The sequence below is a fragment of the Labrus mixtus genome, chromosome 9 (genome assembly GCF_963584025.1).
Source record: "Labrus mixtus chromosome 9, fLabMix1.1, whole genome shotgun sequence".
In the NCBI taxonomy this organism is placed as follows: Eukaryota; Metazoa; Chordata; class Actinopteri; order Labriformes; family Labridae; genus Labrus; species Labrus mixtus.
In genome coordinates, this window is record NC_083620.1 from 23,825,019 (window position 1) to 23,843,760 (window position 18,742).

Sequence of the window (18,742 nt, forward strand, 5' to 3'; positions counted from 1 at the left end):
TCACCAATAGAACAAAACCAGACAACATTATTAATGTTATTTAAAATAAAAAAACAAATATTGAATATTAATATGAAAAATGTATTCAAACCAAGCGTCATGAACACATTTCTGTTAAAAGGCTTACAGGTTCATTTGAATCCAGTGTGTGCATATTGTCCTCATGTTCAGACAAAGGAATCAGATCTTTATAGGATATTAAAATGCAAAACATCAAGTCAAATAGTTAAAACGCGTTAAGCCAAGGAGTATGTCTGCATGAAATACACAATGCATGCAGGATGAACCTGATCTGAGATGCTCACTAATGTAGATGCCATAGCGTATGAAAGAATGTCAGAGTACACATTCGTTCACTGAATACATTTCGCGTGGTTGAACATCAGAGGTGTTTCAGCTTTTATTTTTAGATATTTTTTATTATATAAGGTCAACAATGAAACACTATCTGTATCTTGAAAGACCAACAGCTGAGTCGGGGGATACATCTCGAGCTCATACTCGATTAGAGATATCTTTGGAGCTTTTGGAGGCTTGACAAGAGTGAGACTGAACAGACAGCACAATTAGGAGACTGCTTATACCAGGATTTCATCATATGGCTATAGAGGAGCACGCTCATTGACAAAGACGTGTTCATACATCCTGCAAAACAAAGAGGTCTCACAACACATTTTTCAGCTTGAATCAGCCCGTCTCCAACATGTGCCTGACACACGGCTGCTCACAACGCTTATGTGAATTTGTCTATCTTCAGTCCAATGTAAGAAATAAGCAGAGGAAGAAGTTTCCGTGCGTGAAAGGAAGAACACTTATCAAGAAATGGGAGGTGGCTGACACCCGTCTGACATGTTTCCTTTCAGCACCGTTCTTAATTCGCCTCTCCCTCCCCTGAGGAACATGTACCTTGTCTTGAAGAGGTCACATTTGACTGTTGTCAACACTGCTACTGAGAAAAAAGTCTGCTTCCTGCTCTGTCTCATATCTGGAGTGCTTTCATCAGAGGGAGGGAAGAAGTCTGTGCCTTTCGGAAATGAATTCTGTGTAATGTTAAAGGCAAAAGCCAGCCAGCGGTCAGAGATCAAAGCAGCGCGAGTGAAACTTAAAACTGTAATTCTGTAAACCGTCATTATGCTCAGAGTAAATGAGGGAAGAGAGGCTGATGTTCTGACTGGCAGGACTGTACTGGGTTGAGTAGACCAAATAAACCATGCTGATTTCTACACGCAAACGACCAACATCAACTCCTCTGGGGGGGCACACTGCAGGGTAAAGGATCTGCATTACCCACAATGCAATGTGGTTCTCACAGAAAAGTAATGTGGAAATAAATAAGAAGGAAACGAAGAGCTATGACATGGAGGAGAAAATGTGCTGACATGAGAAGAGTGATAGCCCGTTGACTCGGAGACATCGCTACATGGAAGTGCGTCTGTGAAGAGGGGTCACAATTTGTCACTATTAAAGGACTTACTGTGCAGTCGTGTCTATGCAGACTCATTAGGAACATTGTCATTGGTTCACCCTTGACCAATCTAAAATGACCCTTTGAGTTTATGAAGAAACTTGTAAAAAATGACTCAAAAGAAAAGAGACTGGGAAATATACATAAGCGAAAATATCCAACAAAATATTTAAACTTCTCATTTGAAGGTTTAAGAGGCTCACATTTTCTACATTTATATTCTATTATCCTTGTTATCAACAGCAGTTATTATACATCCATGATCAATGGGATCATTCATTGTCAAAATATTTTTTTGCCTAGCATGCACAAAAATAAAAACAACCAAAATGAAGCAATACAAATGCATCATTTCAAATAAGCCTCCTATTTTAAATGTAAAAAGTGAAATCTTTTTTTCTAATCCAATTGGATGCTTATACATGAATAATGTTAAATACAAATCATATCAATATATACAGTAAGGAGTGAGTTTGGTCTATGCTGTGTGCTGTCGTATTATGCTCACATGATGCTCACTGACTTGTTTGATTTCTTCAGACACAGAGAGCCAGGAGAAGACCGATGTCACTGGTCTCACAGGTCCTCTCTTGCAAAGTTATTGTGACCCTGTTGGATGAAGACCTGCCCACTTTAACCAATGGATGATACCCCTGTGCACCGTCAAGTATCTATGCTCCTCAGTTCCAAGGGTTTCTACCAATTCGCTATAGCTGGGGGAAAAAACTGTAGGGTGACATCTTGTACTTCTGAGATGATGAAATATTCTTGAAAAACTCACAGGAAGAATATTCACCAAAGTTGAAGTTTTACTGTGGATAATAACTTCTATACAAGGTCCCAATTTGGAAAATATCAGTGCACAGTAGTTTTACGATTCAGTTTGGAATAGATAAGAGTTGAAAGGCCTTACACAACGCTGGAGAGTTTTTGTGGCAGCAGCCTTTTTATTTTTATGGCCCGAGTAGAGCGAGCGAGCACAAGTTTTTCTGACTCTCCTATGTATTGTACACCCGGGCTCAAACATGCTTCACTGCCACTCCTCAAAAAGACTCCAGAACATGATGTTTCACTTAAGTTTATACTAATATGTATGGGTACTTCTCTATAGAAAGAAAAAAAAAGCTGTTTCATAAATGTTTTAGGTAATTCAATATATACGACTATAAATAAAACACAAAATAACTCAAGTGGCTCGTTTTAGAGGTTTACATGTAGTGGTTCGAACAGCAAAGAAAGATGTGTGTAATGCTGGGAAAGGATACATGCAGGGTTCTTTTTCAACATCAGTGAAATTCAACAAAACAGGCAACATTTTGAACACAGCTTAAGACACAAGGCTATCTGAAATCCTTTATAAACAAAGACTCCGGGAGAAAAGCTTTAACTCCTGAGCCTTTGCAGAAATTATTCTGTTTTATGTCTCGTTCTGTCAGATCTTTGAAGATAATTCGCACAAGTATAAGCCTCAGTTGCATAGCTTATTTACTTTACTATCTTAAAATGTAAATCAGTGTTTTGTGCAGTCAGTCAAACGTCCATATAACGTAAGCGCTATAGAATGTTGTAAATATATCTCTTCCGTTTCCCAGACTCTATCTGTTTCCGATCCTGCCCTCCTACACTCCCTCTCCACGGGCTCCACATTCCACAAGCAGAGAAAAAGTGCAGTCCATAGGATTGCATTACTTCTACGGCGAAGCAATTCTGTCCTCTGCCTCTTCACTTTTATTTACTCTGCACTGACAGATGAAATGAGGCGTAAAAATGACAGTTTCATACTTCCTGTGATGCAAGCCATCCTTTCTGCAGTGTATGTGTTTTGAGACTGTAAAAGTAAATATTATCACTTTGATGTAGGGGAGTTTATACGCTGCAGACGCTTCCTCTTTGCATGATCTTTACTCAATATCCTGGGATATGTGGTGCGTGTCTACTGTGCTGCCAGAGGTTACAAACAACCTCACATTCTGGAGATCAAAACATTAACACCAATGTCTGATATTACTCACAGCTGGACCTGAGGATTTGCATGTTAGCAAATGCACTACTGTCCTTTTATTTGTGCTACAAAGCAGGAGAGGGTTAAATTCCCATCATGAGGCCGGTGCCTCTGCTGCAGTAAAGAGCTGTAAAGATCTGGGCCGGGGGCAATCAGCTCAGAGAGAAGCTGCTCACCTGAAAATGAGACAGCAAGGACACCCGGAGGTAAAACACCCCGTTAAACACTTGGATCAATATTAACGTGACTTCCATTTCATGCTTGCCCAATTCCAATCACCTAACAATATACTCTGATGCTGGGCCGTGGCTGGCTGTAACAGGGCAGGTTATTACAGGCACAGGGCAGAGACACAATGTGCTGGCTAAGCTGTCAATGCTGCTAATAGACAATGAAGCACGGTTTAACCTCCCATCACACACCTTCATGAATGTGTTCACGCTCACACGCAGACACACACATTGCAAAAAAAGTGATTTAAAAAGGTGAAACACATGATGCGTTGGTTTTGCCAATAAATCAACTTGTCGTAAAACATTTCCCTTCGAAATGCATTCTTATAGGAAGAAAGTTAGGAGTATGATCTAAGGGAACTGTTTCAACTGTGCAAATGATCATTGTTGGGAAAACATTGAATTATGTCTTTTTTTAAAGGTCAAATTTAAACATCTCCATTTAAAAAATATATATATATATATCAGTTTAATCTTTAAAAAAAGCCATGTTTGTATATACATATGTATTTCACTGATGAAAATTGCGAGACTGTTGGATGCTGTCAAGAACAACGCGGTCCACTCACTCACTAAAGGGTTCCCGAGAAGAAGAAAAAACTTTTCTTTTCACTTTCATATCTCCCCAGTGAGCTCTTCAGACTGACACTTATTGTGAACACAACAGTGTAACTTTGCCCTCATCAAACTCAGGACGGTTGCCGAGTATAAATTGTCATATCTTGCTGTCAAAACAGAAGCTGTGTATTCAATTTGGACAACTAGCTGGTTATCCGATATAGACGTACTGTAGCTTTTAAAGCTTTAATCATGACTCTCCAGGGCCAACTCAAACAAGTCTCACACCCTGGAGCCTATGCAGCCGGAGAAACCTACAACAAAAGTTCTTTAGAGTTCCTGTCACACCTCCAGTCTGGATGATATTACTAATAGATTTCTAACCTCTGTGCCTATGTGTTGGGGTAATCTGCTAAAGACCTGGTGAGTTTCTTCTATCTTTAATACCATGCTAATTGGAGGCGAATATTCATTACAGAAAGAAAAACTGTCATTGCACATTTAAAACAAAAACTGCCAACTCTCACTGCCAACAAAAGCTATTGAAGCTCTGCAAAAGAACAAAAGATCCTTCTCATTTGAACTCAAAACAAAACCTGGCCTCCGCTGTGCAACCACATCAAAGCCCGCTAGAAAAAGCCTGAAAGTGCAGCTCACCTCTCGAGGAGAGCAAGAGGGCCATCCGACCGCAGGCGATCCCTTTCACTTGACAAGTTTATACATTATTCCGCTCATTAAAACCACCGCATGCCAGCAGGACTTCACCAAGTCTTCACTCAACTACACAGGGGTATTAATGTCAAACAAAACAATGGTTTTAAAGAATAGTCTAGCGATCGGGGAAAAAAAACACAACATGTATTTGTATGTTTGTTGTGAGGACATCAGTCACTAAAAGGAGAAGTAGATAGACTAATGGGTATGGATGAATTTGCCTTTAACTGCTTCCATTAAAACCCTCTCCCGCGTTTATCTGCAGGAAATGTAACAACATTTCAAAAGACAATCTCCAATGATGAACAAGCAGCATTTGCACTTTGCTGCAACAACTTATAAGCTTCAACAACAAAAAAGTTCACAAACAAGTCATTTTGGGGTCTCAAGGCTCATAACACTCGGCTTTTAAAGGACGAAAAGGAAAGTGAAAGTCTTGCGTAGCATAATGCACTACTTTATAAATTATAAGACTATGTATGGCCTGCACAAGCCCTGAAGCTCCCTCAGAGGTGTTTTTGTATTGTTTTGAATTGAATTGAATGGATCTCTGTTTGGTCTTAAAGAAACATAAAAGATGTAAGAGCATAGTAAATGATGGTGTACAGTATGCTGGAGCAAAAGCTTATTATGCTGACTTCAACTTAGATTTTTCTCTTGGCTTTTTTAATAGCTAGTTTTAATAGTTAGTTTAATAATACTTAAATGCTCTCTTATATTGTGTGTCTTTTGTTCCCTTAGTATTGTTGCCTTTAAGGCCTTGTGTGGAGCACTGTAAATTGGGTTGTTGTTATTGTAATGTGCTTTACAAATAAACTTGACTTGCCTAGCCATTAATTAGTTAGCAGGTGAACTATCCTGCAGGAGAATTGTATTTAAATTAGATTTACAGGTGTGATAGTAAAAGGGTCCCCCAACATAACCATGCAAAGGACTTCCAGAGCTCATTATTAAAAATAATCTTGTTATTCATTCAATTCAATAAATGGATTTTAAGATGACTGGATAGATTGCTATGTCATTGTTTTTAATTAAAAGACTGGTATAAAAAAATAACAGATTTTGATATGCAGTGATTAATAACATCTAAAAATAAATATTAAAACATTATCATTGCAAGTTAAGTTATTAGTTGATTTTTATCTATTCCCCCCATTTCCCCCCCTCTTCCCTCAAAGTCCTCCCCGCTCCCCCTTGTGAAAAGCACTGTGCTAGTAGGTAGTGTTGATGCAATTCAAAGTTGTTAAAAAACTAAATTAGCTCATGACAAAAATAATGGAACCCACACAAACTATAAAGCAGACGGTGCAATTACAGCATGTGTGTCTCATATAGGCCACCTGCAGCTGAGGCAGCAGCTGGCATGTGTTTATCTACAGAGCAGCCATGGTCTTCATGCAGCAGCCGTGGCAGAGCCAGAGCCGAAAGCAGCCAGATGACATGCTAAACCCTGCCAATGGTTTGGCTACAGTGGTTCAACAGTGAGATAGCAAGAGGTCAGAACACTGATCATCATGCATGAGTTGCTGATCATAATGAATTCCCTGATTTGTTTTTTCTATAAAGTTTAAAGGCGCTTACTCCATTAATCAACAGAAGGACTCTTGTGCTGTTTAAACTTTTCCACTGCTATTAAATTACATGCGGGACAGAAGGGCCAAAGAGTTTTAAAAGTTCTGAGCTGCCTTCCTTTAAGAGTTGCTGTTTCATGACATTAGACAAATTTGAGACAGAGTGGTGGGCAACACCACAAGACGGGCAGGGTCAATCAGAAAAGTTCCAGTAAGAGAGAAGAAATAATAAAAGCAGAGATCCAATTTGTTCTTGAGTATGTGCTGTAATAGAAATAAAAAAGTACAATAAAATGGATGTGTCATGTTCAATATACTTGACTCATAAATACGTTAACTATAAAAATGACACTTAACTTTTCCTAATCACTTTGCTAAACTATACGGACAAGTCTCTGCTGACTATCGTGCCCCTTTAATGTGTTCTCTAAAAGCTTTACACATCAATAGTCTATATTTAGTGTTGATGCCATTAAACTTTAATTGGTGTAAAATTACCCTGATTCAACAAAGAAATGCAAAACTCACCATACTCCTGCAGTGATTTGCATGTGACATCTAAGTGGGTGGAGCCATATGGATTTCTGACAAATCTCCGCCTCCGACGCAGGTCATCTTCCCAGTAGTCAAGACGCCAGAAGTCGTGCAGCTGACTGTGAGAGAGACAAATGGGCAAGGTAGGTTAGATGGAGCAAATGCCGCTCAGTAACGCTCTGATTACAGAAGCCAGTTCCTTATCAGAGGAAAACATCTTGAGGAGAAAAATCAGGCTACAGATAGCAGTTTTATGAGGCTGACTAGTGGCATGCTCTGCAGAGGTCCACTAATGTTAGCACAGCTAAAGCCTATAGCATCAGAACAGCAGGGAGCAGCAGCAGCAGCCGCTGCACACATAAATCACAGGCACTCCCATTAACAAATACAGCATCAAATTACAAGTATAAATGGCACAGCTTGCCTCCTTCTTTACAATGTTTTTTAACAAGACTTGTAAATCAAAGGTAGGAACCTCAACGCAGACAGCGTGGGGTTTAATGATCGGGGTCTTGGGGCGGTTGAGGCATGAGCCTATAAAACAAGCCCCCTCCCTGCATATGTGGAGCCATGATTAAAATAATGTGCTGAAATATTCATTGAAATGATTCCCAGAGCCCTCGAGCAACCCGACAGAAATTGCATTTTTATTCATTATTAATAACAGCGAATTAGGGTCGTAAAAAAAAGAGAAAGAGAAGAAAACAGTTCCAGCATGTGGTAACCATCTTTGTAAATGATTATACCAACATTAGTGAGGACCTGGGATAATTTTATTGCTGGCAGCTAATGCAAACCATTAAGCACCAGAGCTAGCATTGGGTTACTAAGTGCTGCAGTTCCAACTGTGCACTAGCTGGAGCTATTTCAGAGCCGTGTGTTTCCTTCAGAGGGAAATGCAGCCAAAGAGGCTTCAATTTAACCCAATGTAAAGAACGTAGAGTGACACATGCAAAACTAGTGAAGATTCAGGACGTGATGTGCAGCGGCCAATAATGTGAGATTTGATGACACCGGACACTTTACACTCGTGTCACTTTATATATTATACTGTCCCCCCCTCATCAGCAACACAGAAGCATCTGTCACTTTAAAGACAAAGGATGTTAAAAATAAATTAATAAATAAACATTGACATTAGCCTGGCATTTTCATTTTTGATCGAATGTAAGAAAAGCTAGTCTTTGGCATTTTGTTTCAATTCAGAAGCTTAAGAATGCATGGATTGTAAGATAACTCTCCATTATATACACAGTTTTAAATCATATGGGGAGTAATTTCTATTAATCACAAAAAAGGTGCATGCAGTAGAACAGTTCTCCCTATTCTCTAAACAAATGTAGACGTTTTCTTCTTAATGTAAAACACTACCACTCTACCTGATACTGTGTGATCAAATTCAAAGAAGAGGTTTTTCAGTGCATGAAGACAGTCAGACCTTGGCAGCCAGCCGTCTATAACGTTGTATGATTTCTGCCTCTTCACTGCCACAGTACTGAAGCAGTCTAAACAGATTAAAGTGTTACAGGGGATCACATCACAAAATACTGCAAGCCTGCACCGCGAATATAATATCTACAAATGTCAGAAAATCAAGAGGCTCAGGAGACTTAGCTGAGCTCTGACAGCAACACGAGCTCAGTTTCAGTTAAGTATCAATCAAAATCGAGCTTGTGTGTGTGTGTGTGTGTTCATGCAACTATGCACACATTGTATGGACAAAGTATCATGCGCCGCTGTATGCAAAGCAACACTGAACGCCTTGAGCTTGTCCCCTGTCAATCTCCTCAAAGCTTAACTGAGTAAAAGAGAGATGTCAGAGGGTTGAATGGAGAAACCCACGTAAATGATATTGTAAATGCAAGATTACACAGTGTGAAAAATGTAAATCCACTGTAGGGAACTGGGCGATTACTGTTGAAGATTATGCCCCCTAATTCTTAGTGCAAATAGACAGCAGATGCCGGTGGGGGATAAATCCGCCACTTTGAAGATTTCCTTACAACAGTATTAGCTGCATGTGATGCATTTTATTTGGTCTGCTCAAGGGCGCTCCTTTGACTAAAACCTCAGTTTAAGCCAAAATACCATCATTAATCTGAACAGCAATCGAAAGAACAACAAACCAAAACCCTAAGTTATGACTCATTAATGAGTCCGATGCCAGCGATTCCCCTAGTTCTGTACTGTGCAGATGGTTCCAGTTTGAATGTAGGATTGTTGTTTTATTAGGATCTGTGATTTTCTAGACTACATGGACAGTGGGAGGCTGGATTCAGGCCCTGCTAAAGTGCTGAGCTGAAGAACCTCCTCTCTCAGGGTGGTCCAGAGTTCTCAAGAGGACTGAACTCCTGATGGGAGATCTACAGCTGGGCGCTGCTGAGTTCTTACGTAAGGGATTTCTGAGGTGGCACTTAGCCACCAAACAGCACAACCATGGCGGCAAATAAGGAAAACCCATAAAATATATTTTCTATTAAAATCAGCTCACTCAAAACCTTATGGTTATTTCAGATTAGGTTGTAAATTGCACACGTTTTGGCCATTTTGTATATTTCATTACCCATAACCGAATCCCTGTTCTTAGAGGTGCAGCCTTGATAACTATTCCTTTTTCAGAATAATAATAACAAATAAAGCTGGATGTCTGTTTTCTCTGTGTAACGACAACAAATTGTCAATTCAATAGCTTTCTTTATTAAGCAGAGTTCACACCAGACCTCCTTATTTTCCACATCAAATGTGTCTGGCGTCATGACAGCCATAAAGAATGACTGTGAGCCGGCCTCCTAGAAACTGGCAAAATTTATTAGTCGTGTCACCCATCAATCACCCAAATGGATTTCAAACCGCATTTTAAAAGCTAATTTTCCTGCACTGATAACCTACAGGAAGCAGGAGCACCATTATTTATGGATGCCTCCAGACTTGCTAAGTGCAAGAGGATAAATGTGTGGACGACTCTCGTCTGTTCCCCTCTCTCCTGAATAGGTATTTAAAACGCACCTTTCCCTCAAGGAGCCACTGTTGAGGCTTTTGACTCGTCAGATCTTACACACCAGTCTACAGGGAATGTGTTGTGTTTATAAAAGGAAAGGGAAAGCTGGCAGGCATGATTCAATATAAGATGGGAGAGAAAATAAAAACAAATGGATTGATAACAGTTTTATAGGAAACCATAACATCATTCTAGAAAAGAGATATTTTTGTCAGCTGACAGGGGCTCATACTGGATTACAGGGTGATGTATTCTTACTGCTTCTGTCATATTGGGGCAGCAGATACCAACGTTTGTTTTCTCATATTTTGTCTCATAACTCAGAAAACAGTGGAGGTGTTTAAGTAAAATAAATAACTTAAAAAGCACTATTTACAGATTAAGGGGGATTTGTGGGTAAAAGAGCAAAGCTCACACCACATAAATCACAAGCAGACAACACATTATAATACACATACACTGTAGGAGTCCACCATACAAATTCAAATTCCTAAAAGTTCCTTGTATCATTATACCTGCTGATAAAATAAAAAGTGTATGATCAGTTGAGAAACATGAAGCTAATGATTGCTTTGGACAACTCACTCTAACCAGAATCACTACAACACAAAGGGCCAGACTGCAGACAGATGAGAATCTCATGGTTCAAGATTTCCTTTTTATTCTATTTATGCTCAGAGAATATGTGTGTGTGAGGCGGTCAGGAGGAAGGACAGGGGCATGCTGATTCAATAAAACACCATTATTCTCCTTTTAAAAGATTCTATTGGTGACATGAGTAGGGGGTAATTACAATAAATGCCAGTAATCAGTGACAATTCTATTCAGAGGCGCAGTGACTGGTTTCTATCACACACACGCACGGACACTGAATACGTCAGTTTTTAGTGAAACTTTGAGGACAATTGGTCTTTTCTTTCTTTTTTCCAGTTGTCCTACGAGGATCTGTCTAGGAGTTACCAAGTCCACGAGGAATTAGTTTGAGATGCAAGTGTCTCTGGATTTAAAGTAAGGATGCAAGTAATATAAATTGTGAAACATAGGTTAACTGTACTCCGCTGGTTACCTACACATTATATTTCAGCTAAAATACAGTGGTTGAGCAGAATGGGGTACCTTATTCAGTCCAGAAATTAAAATTAAAAAAATCTCTTATTTGACTGACAAACATTACTGGTTTGATCTGGTTGTGGATCTGTCATTATTGGGATTCCACACAACATAATACCCGTTCTGCAGTACAAATAAAATATTATAGAAAAATGCTACAATCTTGTTTCTAAATCAGTGTAATGGTTTAAGCATTTCTATGCCTCATTTCTTTACATACTGCTGCTGGGCTGAAAAAAAGAGTGAAAAGAAGCAGTGACTGGCAGCCATATGGCGATGAGCATTTCTCAGCCCACTGATTTCAAAGTAACCTATAAACTAAGAAAAAAAACACATCACAATGATTTCCTCTATAAAAACACATCGAGTTTGCTCATGCAAACTGAACGGTCACCATCATGATCAGATTATCATAGAAGGCTGCTAACGTTACACAAGACTTTCATCTCTTTCATGCCGCCATTTCTTATCATCACTACACTCAACAGCGATGCAGGCACGAGGACACCAAGCTAAGATCACCATGCTTCCAGTTATTGGGAATGACTTTTCTTTTGTAGATTAACAGAGAGTAGACAGACTGCGCAAGGAGTATTGGACAAAGACGAAAGGGAAACAACATAGCAGCAACAAGATTAACTCCAGGTCATCTGGTGTAATGAAGACAGACGTATACGCGCTCAGACGAGGGATGAGGAGCCGTACTGTACTGTAGGTGAACTCCCTTGGATCGCCAGCTTTGTGGATCCCCATCTTTCATCGGAAATGGGGCACAGCCAGGCGATGCCCAGCTCAATTTCAACACCCGATGAAATTGATGATTGTGTGAATGGGCCTCTTTCCAGAGATAATTAGCACAGTGTGCAAGGTTAACAGTGCCCCAAGGGAAGAGTGCCCAGTGAAGGTCATGAACAAATACAAGCGTGGAGTGTATCAGCTTGCAAGAACAAAGCAGCATCATGTTTTAAAGAAGATTTAATTATTGAAAAATAAAAACATTTTCAGTTGCAAGCTGTTTTAACAATGAGCTTCATTTTAACCCTGTCAAGACACTGGGTTGATAAGAAAACATCGTATGCTGGTCCAGACCAAATAAGCTTTTGATGACCTAATAGAATAAAATAACTCTGCGGGCAGAAAGGTTTTTATTTTGGGGGGGGGGGGGGGGAGAGATTATTTTCCTTTTTCTAGCAAAATTAACACAGAAGTTAGTCCTGGAGAAAATACAAAATAAAGAAGAAGATGCATATTTTGTTAGGAAGTCTAAAATATAAATACTTTTTATAATGTATGTCATATTGTTGGCCTGATTTCATTTACACGGTCAGGCTCAACCTGAGAACTTGCCCTTTCTTTCTGCTCCACAGGGGTCATGAGATCTTGAACCCTCTGAGGCTGTACGGCCCTCCTGAAGGTCCTCCCCCCTTTGTGTTAGCAGACTTCTATTAGAATTGATAACCCTTTCAGGCGAGACCAAAATACTCCAGGCACATCGTGAGTAAAAAGGTTCATTCCATCACAAAGTTATTATCCACAGGGAGATTGTTACCATTCATCAAGTGTGAGAGATGAAACTCACTGTTAGTCAAGGGAAACGGCTGTTTCGCCACCTTGCCACAGATCAATATACGCCGCCATTTTCCTTTCTCTCCTGCTGCTACAAAAAAAGTAATTATACAGAAGAAATGTTGACAATCAATAGAGCAGTCAGGTAAGGTTAAGGTCTGCTGTGGAGGCCAGGGGAGGCTCCTCCGTCACCTGTCAGTGATGCTGCGGATGATGTGAACATGTACACCAGCATGGGAACAAAAGAAAGTTTGTGTCCTTCAGCTCCGGTTACATCTCTTTAACCATTAGTACTGAGGAAGTGCAGCACATTTTCTGTGTAGAATGAGGACAAATAAGGTTCACTGATGCCCATATTGTCTGAGTGTGAGCTGCACAACACCAATAAAAAGATGTCTGTTTACAGTATAAACATGTCGGATGCTGCAGAACAATTTAAATGGTTCTTTAAAATTACAATAAAGAAACAAAACATACGTGTAAACACCAACAACTAAACATTTCCATGCTTACTTTTCACCGAGCTATTCTAACTGTACAGTAAAAAAGTGTTTGTTTAGTCACATTATTTCAATGTGTGTGATATAAAGGATTGCTGCTTTATTTACCATTAGCTGGTCATAGTAACGCCACCAGTCCGATGCTGAAAATGTAGCAGACATTATTCTTCAATGAATTCATCAGCCTTGCCTTGACATCTACTTTCACTTTAGACGAGGCTGAACTTTATAATCCACTGGCAGGGATCAGAGGTCAACAGCAGAGGGGACCAGAGGGCAGGGAAAATCACTCTCCCCCTGGAAAAAAGTCTGACATCCAATTTTCAACTTGATTTATCAGTGTAAAGCTAAAATTGATAGTGTGTCATTACTGGGCAGGGAGCTGTCTTGGAGAGATGTATCAAAGCCTCCTCATTTTGATTTAGAACGGCGGATCAATACTACCCTATACTGTTTCAATTTGAGGATTATTGATTTTCCTATGCTGACTCTATACAAGGGGACATTCATCATCAAGCAAGCATATGATCTAATAGGGCAACGTACGCTCTGATCTGCTTATGCCTTACTCAGATCACGAGTGCAGAGCAGCTGTTTGAAAGCCTTGCACAGATTGTTTTGTTGTCGTATGTGCTGCAACACAATATTTGATTTAGTTTGCAACAAAGAGAACAAACGCTCAAAATGGAGAAATGGATAATCTGCATCTAAAGAAAGGCCCGGTGGACTCATCAGTCCAGTTGGAAAATCACACTGGTAGAGGAACTTGTTTCTGTGTCTCCTGTATGCCTAGGTCTGTTTTTTGTTTATAATATATTCTGCTCAAATGATCAATATCCTTTGGCATGTCTCCAGGCACAATTTAGGACTAAAAAAGGCAAAGCAATTTCTGAGCACGAGGGTGAAAAACAAACATTAACAACCAAAGTCTCTCTCTGTTTTCCTCACACACACACACACACACACACACACACACAAGCACACATGTGCAGACGTAACAAACAGCCACCTCCAAATGCTTGAGGGCTTTATATTTTACAAGAGCAGCATAAATGGGAAAGTTAATGTAGCATTGAATAAGACTAAGCTGCTGAACTGCAACACTGCCTTGAGCTGCTGAGCATATTGCATCATTTTTCTTCACCAGCAGGTTACCATTAAATTTGAATTTGTTGGAAGTTTTGCCGTATCATTTACAATGCGCCCACGCTCAATAACCTTTTGTTTCAATGCTAATGCTTTGCCTCTGAGAGGGGCTCCATAAATATTTGAACAAGAGCCCAGAATTCATCCAATAGATTTTGTCACGGGTACTTCTTCTAAGGTTCAGTCAGTTATATGAAAATCTCTACTTGAACACTGTAACCTTTTCAGTCACGGCCAAAATATTCATTTGACAAGATATCCAATATCATTTGTAAATGTTCAGTTTTTGGATTATGCGCCAACTAAATGACCTCTTTTAGAAATTTTACAGCTACCGTTCATGTGAAAAATATCAGTTTGTATATCTTAATTGACATCTTTAAACAAAACAAATCCAATTTTATGAAGGTCAAACATCTGCAATCTGTTTTAAAGATTGAATAAAAAAACCAAGCTACTGTTACTGCAAAGTGGCTGCATTTGTTTTGGCAAATTCTCACATGTGAGTCATCCTGTAGATTACAGCTCAAGGCACAATTTACTCTAGTATGTGGTTAGGTGAATATTTTATTAAACTGGTGGTTTTTTCCCCCCCAACAAACCATTGTGAGAGTCAACATAACGCCCAATACAGCTAACCTGCAGGCAGCAACTAAATCTTCCCAATACTGTCTTCATAAAAATTGCATGTAGGCTGTTCCCAAAGATATATTGTCATATTCTTAGATCCTAGCGGAGTACAAAATATAAACGGTAACACCTCTGTTTGTCTGATAGAACTAGCTCTTGATCTTGCCACTCCAGTCTGTACCTGTGGGAGCATGTGGTTGCAGGCGAGGGGTGGGAGGCAGAGCGGGAGAACTGGCGGTTATTTTAACAGGGCCCATGGGGAAGCCTGCAACTACCACCAGGTGCTGGACTGTGTTTCTGAGAGGGCCAATGAATGCCTGGACAACACCGCAGAAACACCCCAACCCCCTTCTCCCCATTCCTCTATCCCAGTCTGTTGGACGACTGGCCAATCAGCTGTCCCCAGGGGTTTCAGCCGCTCCACACTGTAATTGCGTTTGCTGACCCGATAGCTGACCCTGGGAAAATCACATTAGCTGGTGGTCCAATCCCATCACTGCAGAGTTTGTGTACAGGTAACTTTAGGTTGAACCTAAGGCAGCGCAGCTAAGGTTGATGTTGAATTCTTAACATGACCCGTGGTAGTCTGAAGGTGAACTTGTGAGAGGGCTTACCTCTGGGCCAGTGTCCCCCAGGCTCCGTGCTTGTTGGTGAGGATGTTGACTATTTTCTGCCTTAGCTGGTTAGCCGTCACATGGTCTCTGTGTTTCGCAGCACTTATCAGGTGGTCGCACATCTTCTCTTCCTCTTTTCTGTCAGCGCCATATTGGGCGCAGTTGGACTAATTAAAAACAGAAAAAAAAACAATGTTAATGTCATTGTTCATGTATTGTTTTCTGTACAGTATGCACTGCCAAATATGATGTCTTACATTCTGCTAATAGCATGTGAAGGTGTTTGACTTGAATAAAGCCGGAATAATATATACCCTTTAATGGGGCATTTGTCACACTGAAGAATGTTATGGCTTCATTCAACACACTTGAGTGCATAAAGATATTAGTGGACAGCTGAGAGATATATTTCTGCTCCCTCGGAGGAGAGTAGTAAATCATGGCGAGCACATAAAGGCAGTCCATTCCCTAACTGTGGACAGATGAGGCTCCCTGCTAGGTAGCCTTGGATGGTGCTATTAGAGGAGAAAGGGAAAATACTCTAACAGATCCACAAAGAATATAAACTGCCAAGGTTAACAAAGCTGCACTGTCGTTAAATCAAAGGATTTGTTATGGTCCCCGGGTATAGAATGATGTAAAATGCTGACAGGAGGAAATTTTCCAAAACCAAGTACACCATAAAGGAACAAAAACCTTCTGTAACTCAAAGAAAAGATACAAACATTATATCATGTCTGTTATTTAAGTGTCCGAATAAAATACATTTTGTATCTGATCTATAAAAATACATTGTATAAACTAAACAGCTTAATCAGTTTACTTAATTTCTACAGATAAACTATCCGAGGGTTTCAGGTGACTAAAGTAATCGAAAGGAGCATGTCTGACTCTATCTCTGCCTCTAAAACAAGATTGTCTTACTCTGCCACCCCAGGGGAACTCTTGCTAATATTCAAAATCTAATTTGCTAACAGAAGAGCTAGGAGTTAATTGAATTTCCTGCTTCAAATTTAAATTCTGTCAGATATTATACTTCAACATATTCTTCATAAGGCAGATAACTCAATCTCTGCTTGTCAGCTTACATTTCCACGTGATGCTGTGACAAATATCAAACGTTATTTATCACTTTAAAGCATATGACGCGTCGCCCTGACACCAACTTAATTGTAAAAATGTCTTATCTGCGTCCTGAATCTTCAATCTTGGAGAGTGGGTAATAAAGTAACGTCAGAGCTGGATGAAAAGTGTAGGCTGTCTGGAGTTGGCAGACAGAACGGATGGGGCCAGGTACACTTCCCCCTTCTCTTGACATTGCGTATCTAGCCGTCTCTTCCAGTTTATCTAGCAGGTCAAGGATCCTCAAGAACTGTATATCAAGCAGCTGTTTGAGGATGGCTGCTTTTTCCAGATAAGAAACTCATCACTCCTCACATGTACAAGCTGCTAACAGAGGTGGTGGAAGTAGAGTGTGTGTCTGAGGGTAGGTTTGTGTGATTACAGACACAAACACACACATACAGTACGTCTTCTGATGTTTAGAATAACTCAGCTCTTCTGATTGCTTTGAAACACTTATGCTTTAAAAAATATTCTGTTTGCTATTTAAGTGACAAGGGCCACAACCTTTTTGTGTCTAAGAGAAATTAAAAGCAGAAAAATTATTTTCAGAAATGCCTTAAACCGTGTTAGCCTTTCCTTACATGTCGGAAATAGTCATAGTTTGATGTGGATGGGCTTAATAGAGTCTCTCTAAATTAATTTTGCTCCTTTTTCCCTTTCCCACCCATAATTAAATTATTTTATAGAAGTTGTAAGGTCGAGGAGTTAATCCTCAGAGGGACACGATTACTGAGCAGTTCAATAGCGTTTTTATTCTAATAGGATTTGTTTCGAGTTCATTAGAAGATATTCTGTTTTCACCAATGTTTGTAACTTTTGAATTTAGAGTAGCATTGAACAGCCATAGATTCAAGATGTCTGTCACTCCGAATATGCGACAAATATTTGTAAGGTATAGGCTTTGTTTAAAATATAAAAATACCTTTACAATATAATAAAGTTAAATCCAAACCGGAACAGATAAAGCAGCATTAAATATGGGAATAAAAATGCTAAATAAAAAAGGTACATCAGAAGTAAAATATTAGTTATTTATTCAAAAGTCTGACGGCCTGGTGGAAGACGCTGCACCCCAGTCTGCTTGTGTGTTATATGTTGTAGATCACACTATCCTTTGTACAAGTATTTCTATGTAAGTTACCTCTATGCTTCTACTGATTCATTTCATTTCAGATGCACAATATGAGGGAACAACGTGAGGGAACAACGTGAGGGAACAACATGAGGGAACAACATGAGGGTACAACATGAGGGAACAACATGAGGGAACAACATGAGGGAACAACGTGAGGGAACAACGTGAGGGAACAACGTGAGGGAACAACGTGAGGGAACAACATGAGGGAACAACGCGAGGGAACAACGTGAGGGAACAACATGAGGGAACAACATGAGGGAACAACATGAGGGAACAACGTGAGGGAACAACGTGAGGGAACAACGTGAGGGAACAACGTGAGGGAACAAGGTGAGGGAACAACATGAGGGAACAACGTGAGGGAACAACGTGAGGGAACAACGTGAGGGAACAACGTGAGGGAACAACATGAGGGAACAACATGAGGGAACAACATGAGGGTACAACATGAGGGAACAACATGAGGGAACAACATGAGGGAACAACATGAGGGAACAACGTGAGGGTACAACATGAGGGAACAACGTGACGGAACAACATGAGGGAACAACATGAGGGAACATCGCGAGGGTACAACTCGAGGGAACAACGTGAGGGAACAACATGAGGGAACAACATGAGGGAACAACGTGAGGGTACAACATGAGGGAACAACATGAGGGAACAACGTGAGGGAACAACATGAGGGTACAACATGAGGGAACAACGTGAGGGAACAACATGAGGGTACAACATGAGGGAACAACATGAGGGAACAACATGAGGGTACAACATGAGGGAACAACATGAGGGAACAACGTGAGGGAACAACATGAGGGTACAACATGAGGGAACAACA

The 18,742-nt window shown here is 40.1% G+C and overlaps 1 protein-coding gene across 1 annotated transcript in view; it reads right to left on the reverse strand.

Moving 5' to 3' along the window:
- Positions 1–18,742, reverse strand: part of nbeab (neurobeachin b) — a 112,050-nt gene that overhangs the window by 61,470 nt on the left and 31,838 nt on the right. Inside the window, exons 20-21 of the mRNA XM_061047003.1 lie at positions 15,642–15,808; positions 7,072–7,196 (exon numbers count right to left, since the gene is read on the reverse strand). Of these exons, the coding sequence (XP_060902986.1) occupies positions 7,072–7,196; positions 15,642–15,808 (292 nt within the window). The remainder of the gene's footprint in view (positions 1–7,071; positions 7,197–15,641; positions 15,809–18,742) is intronic.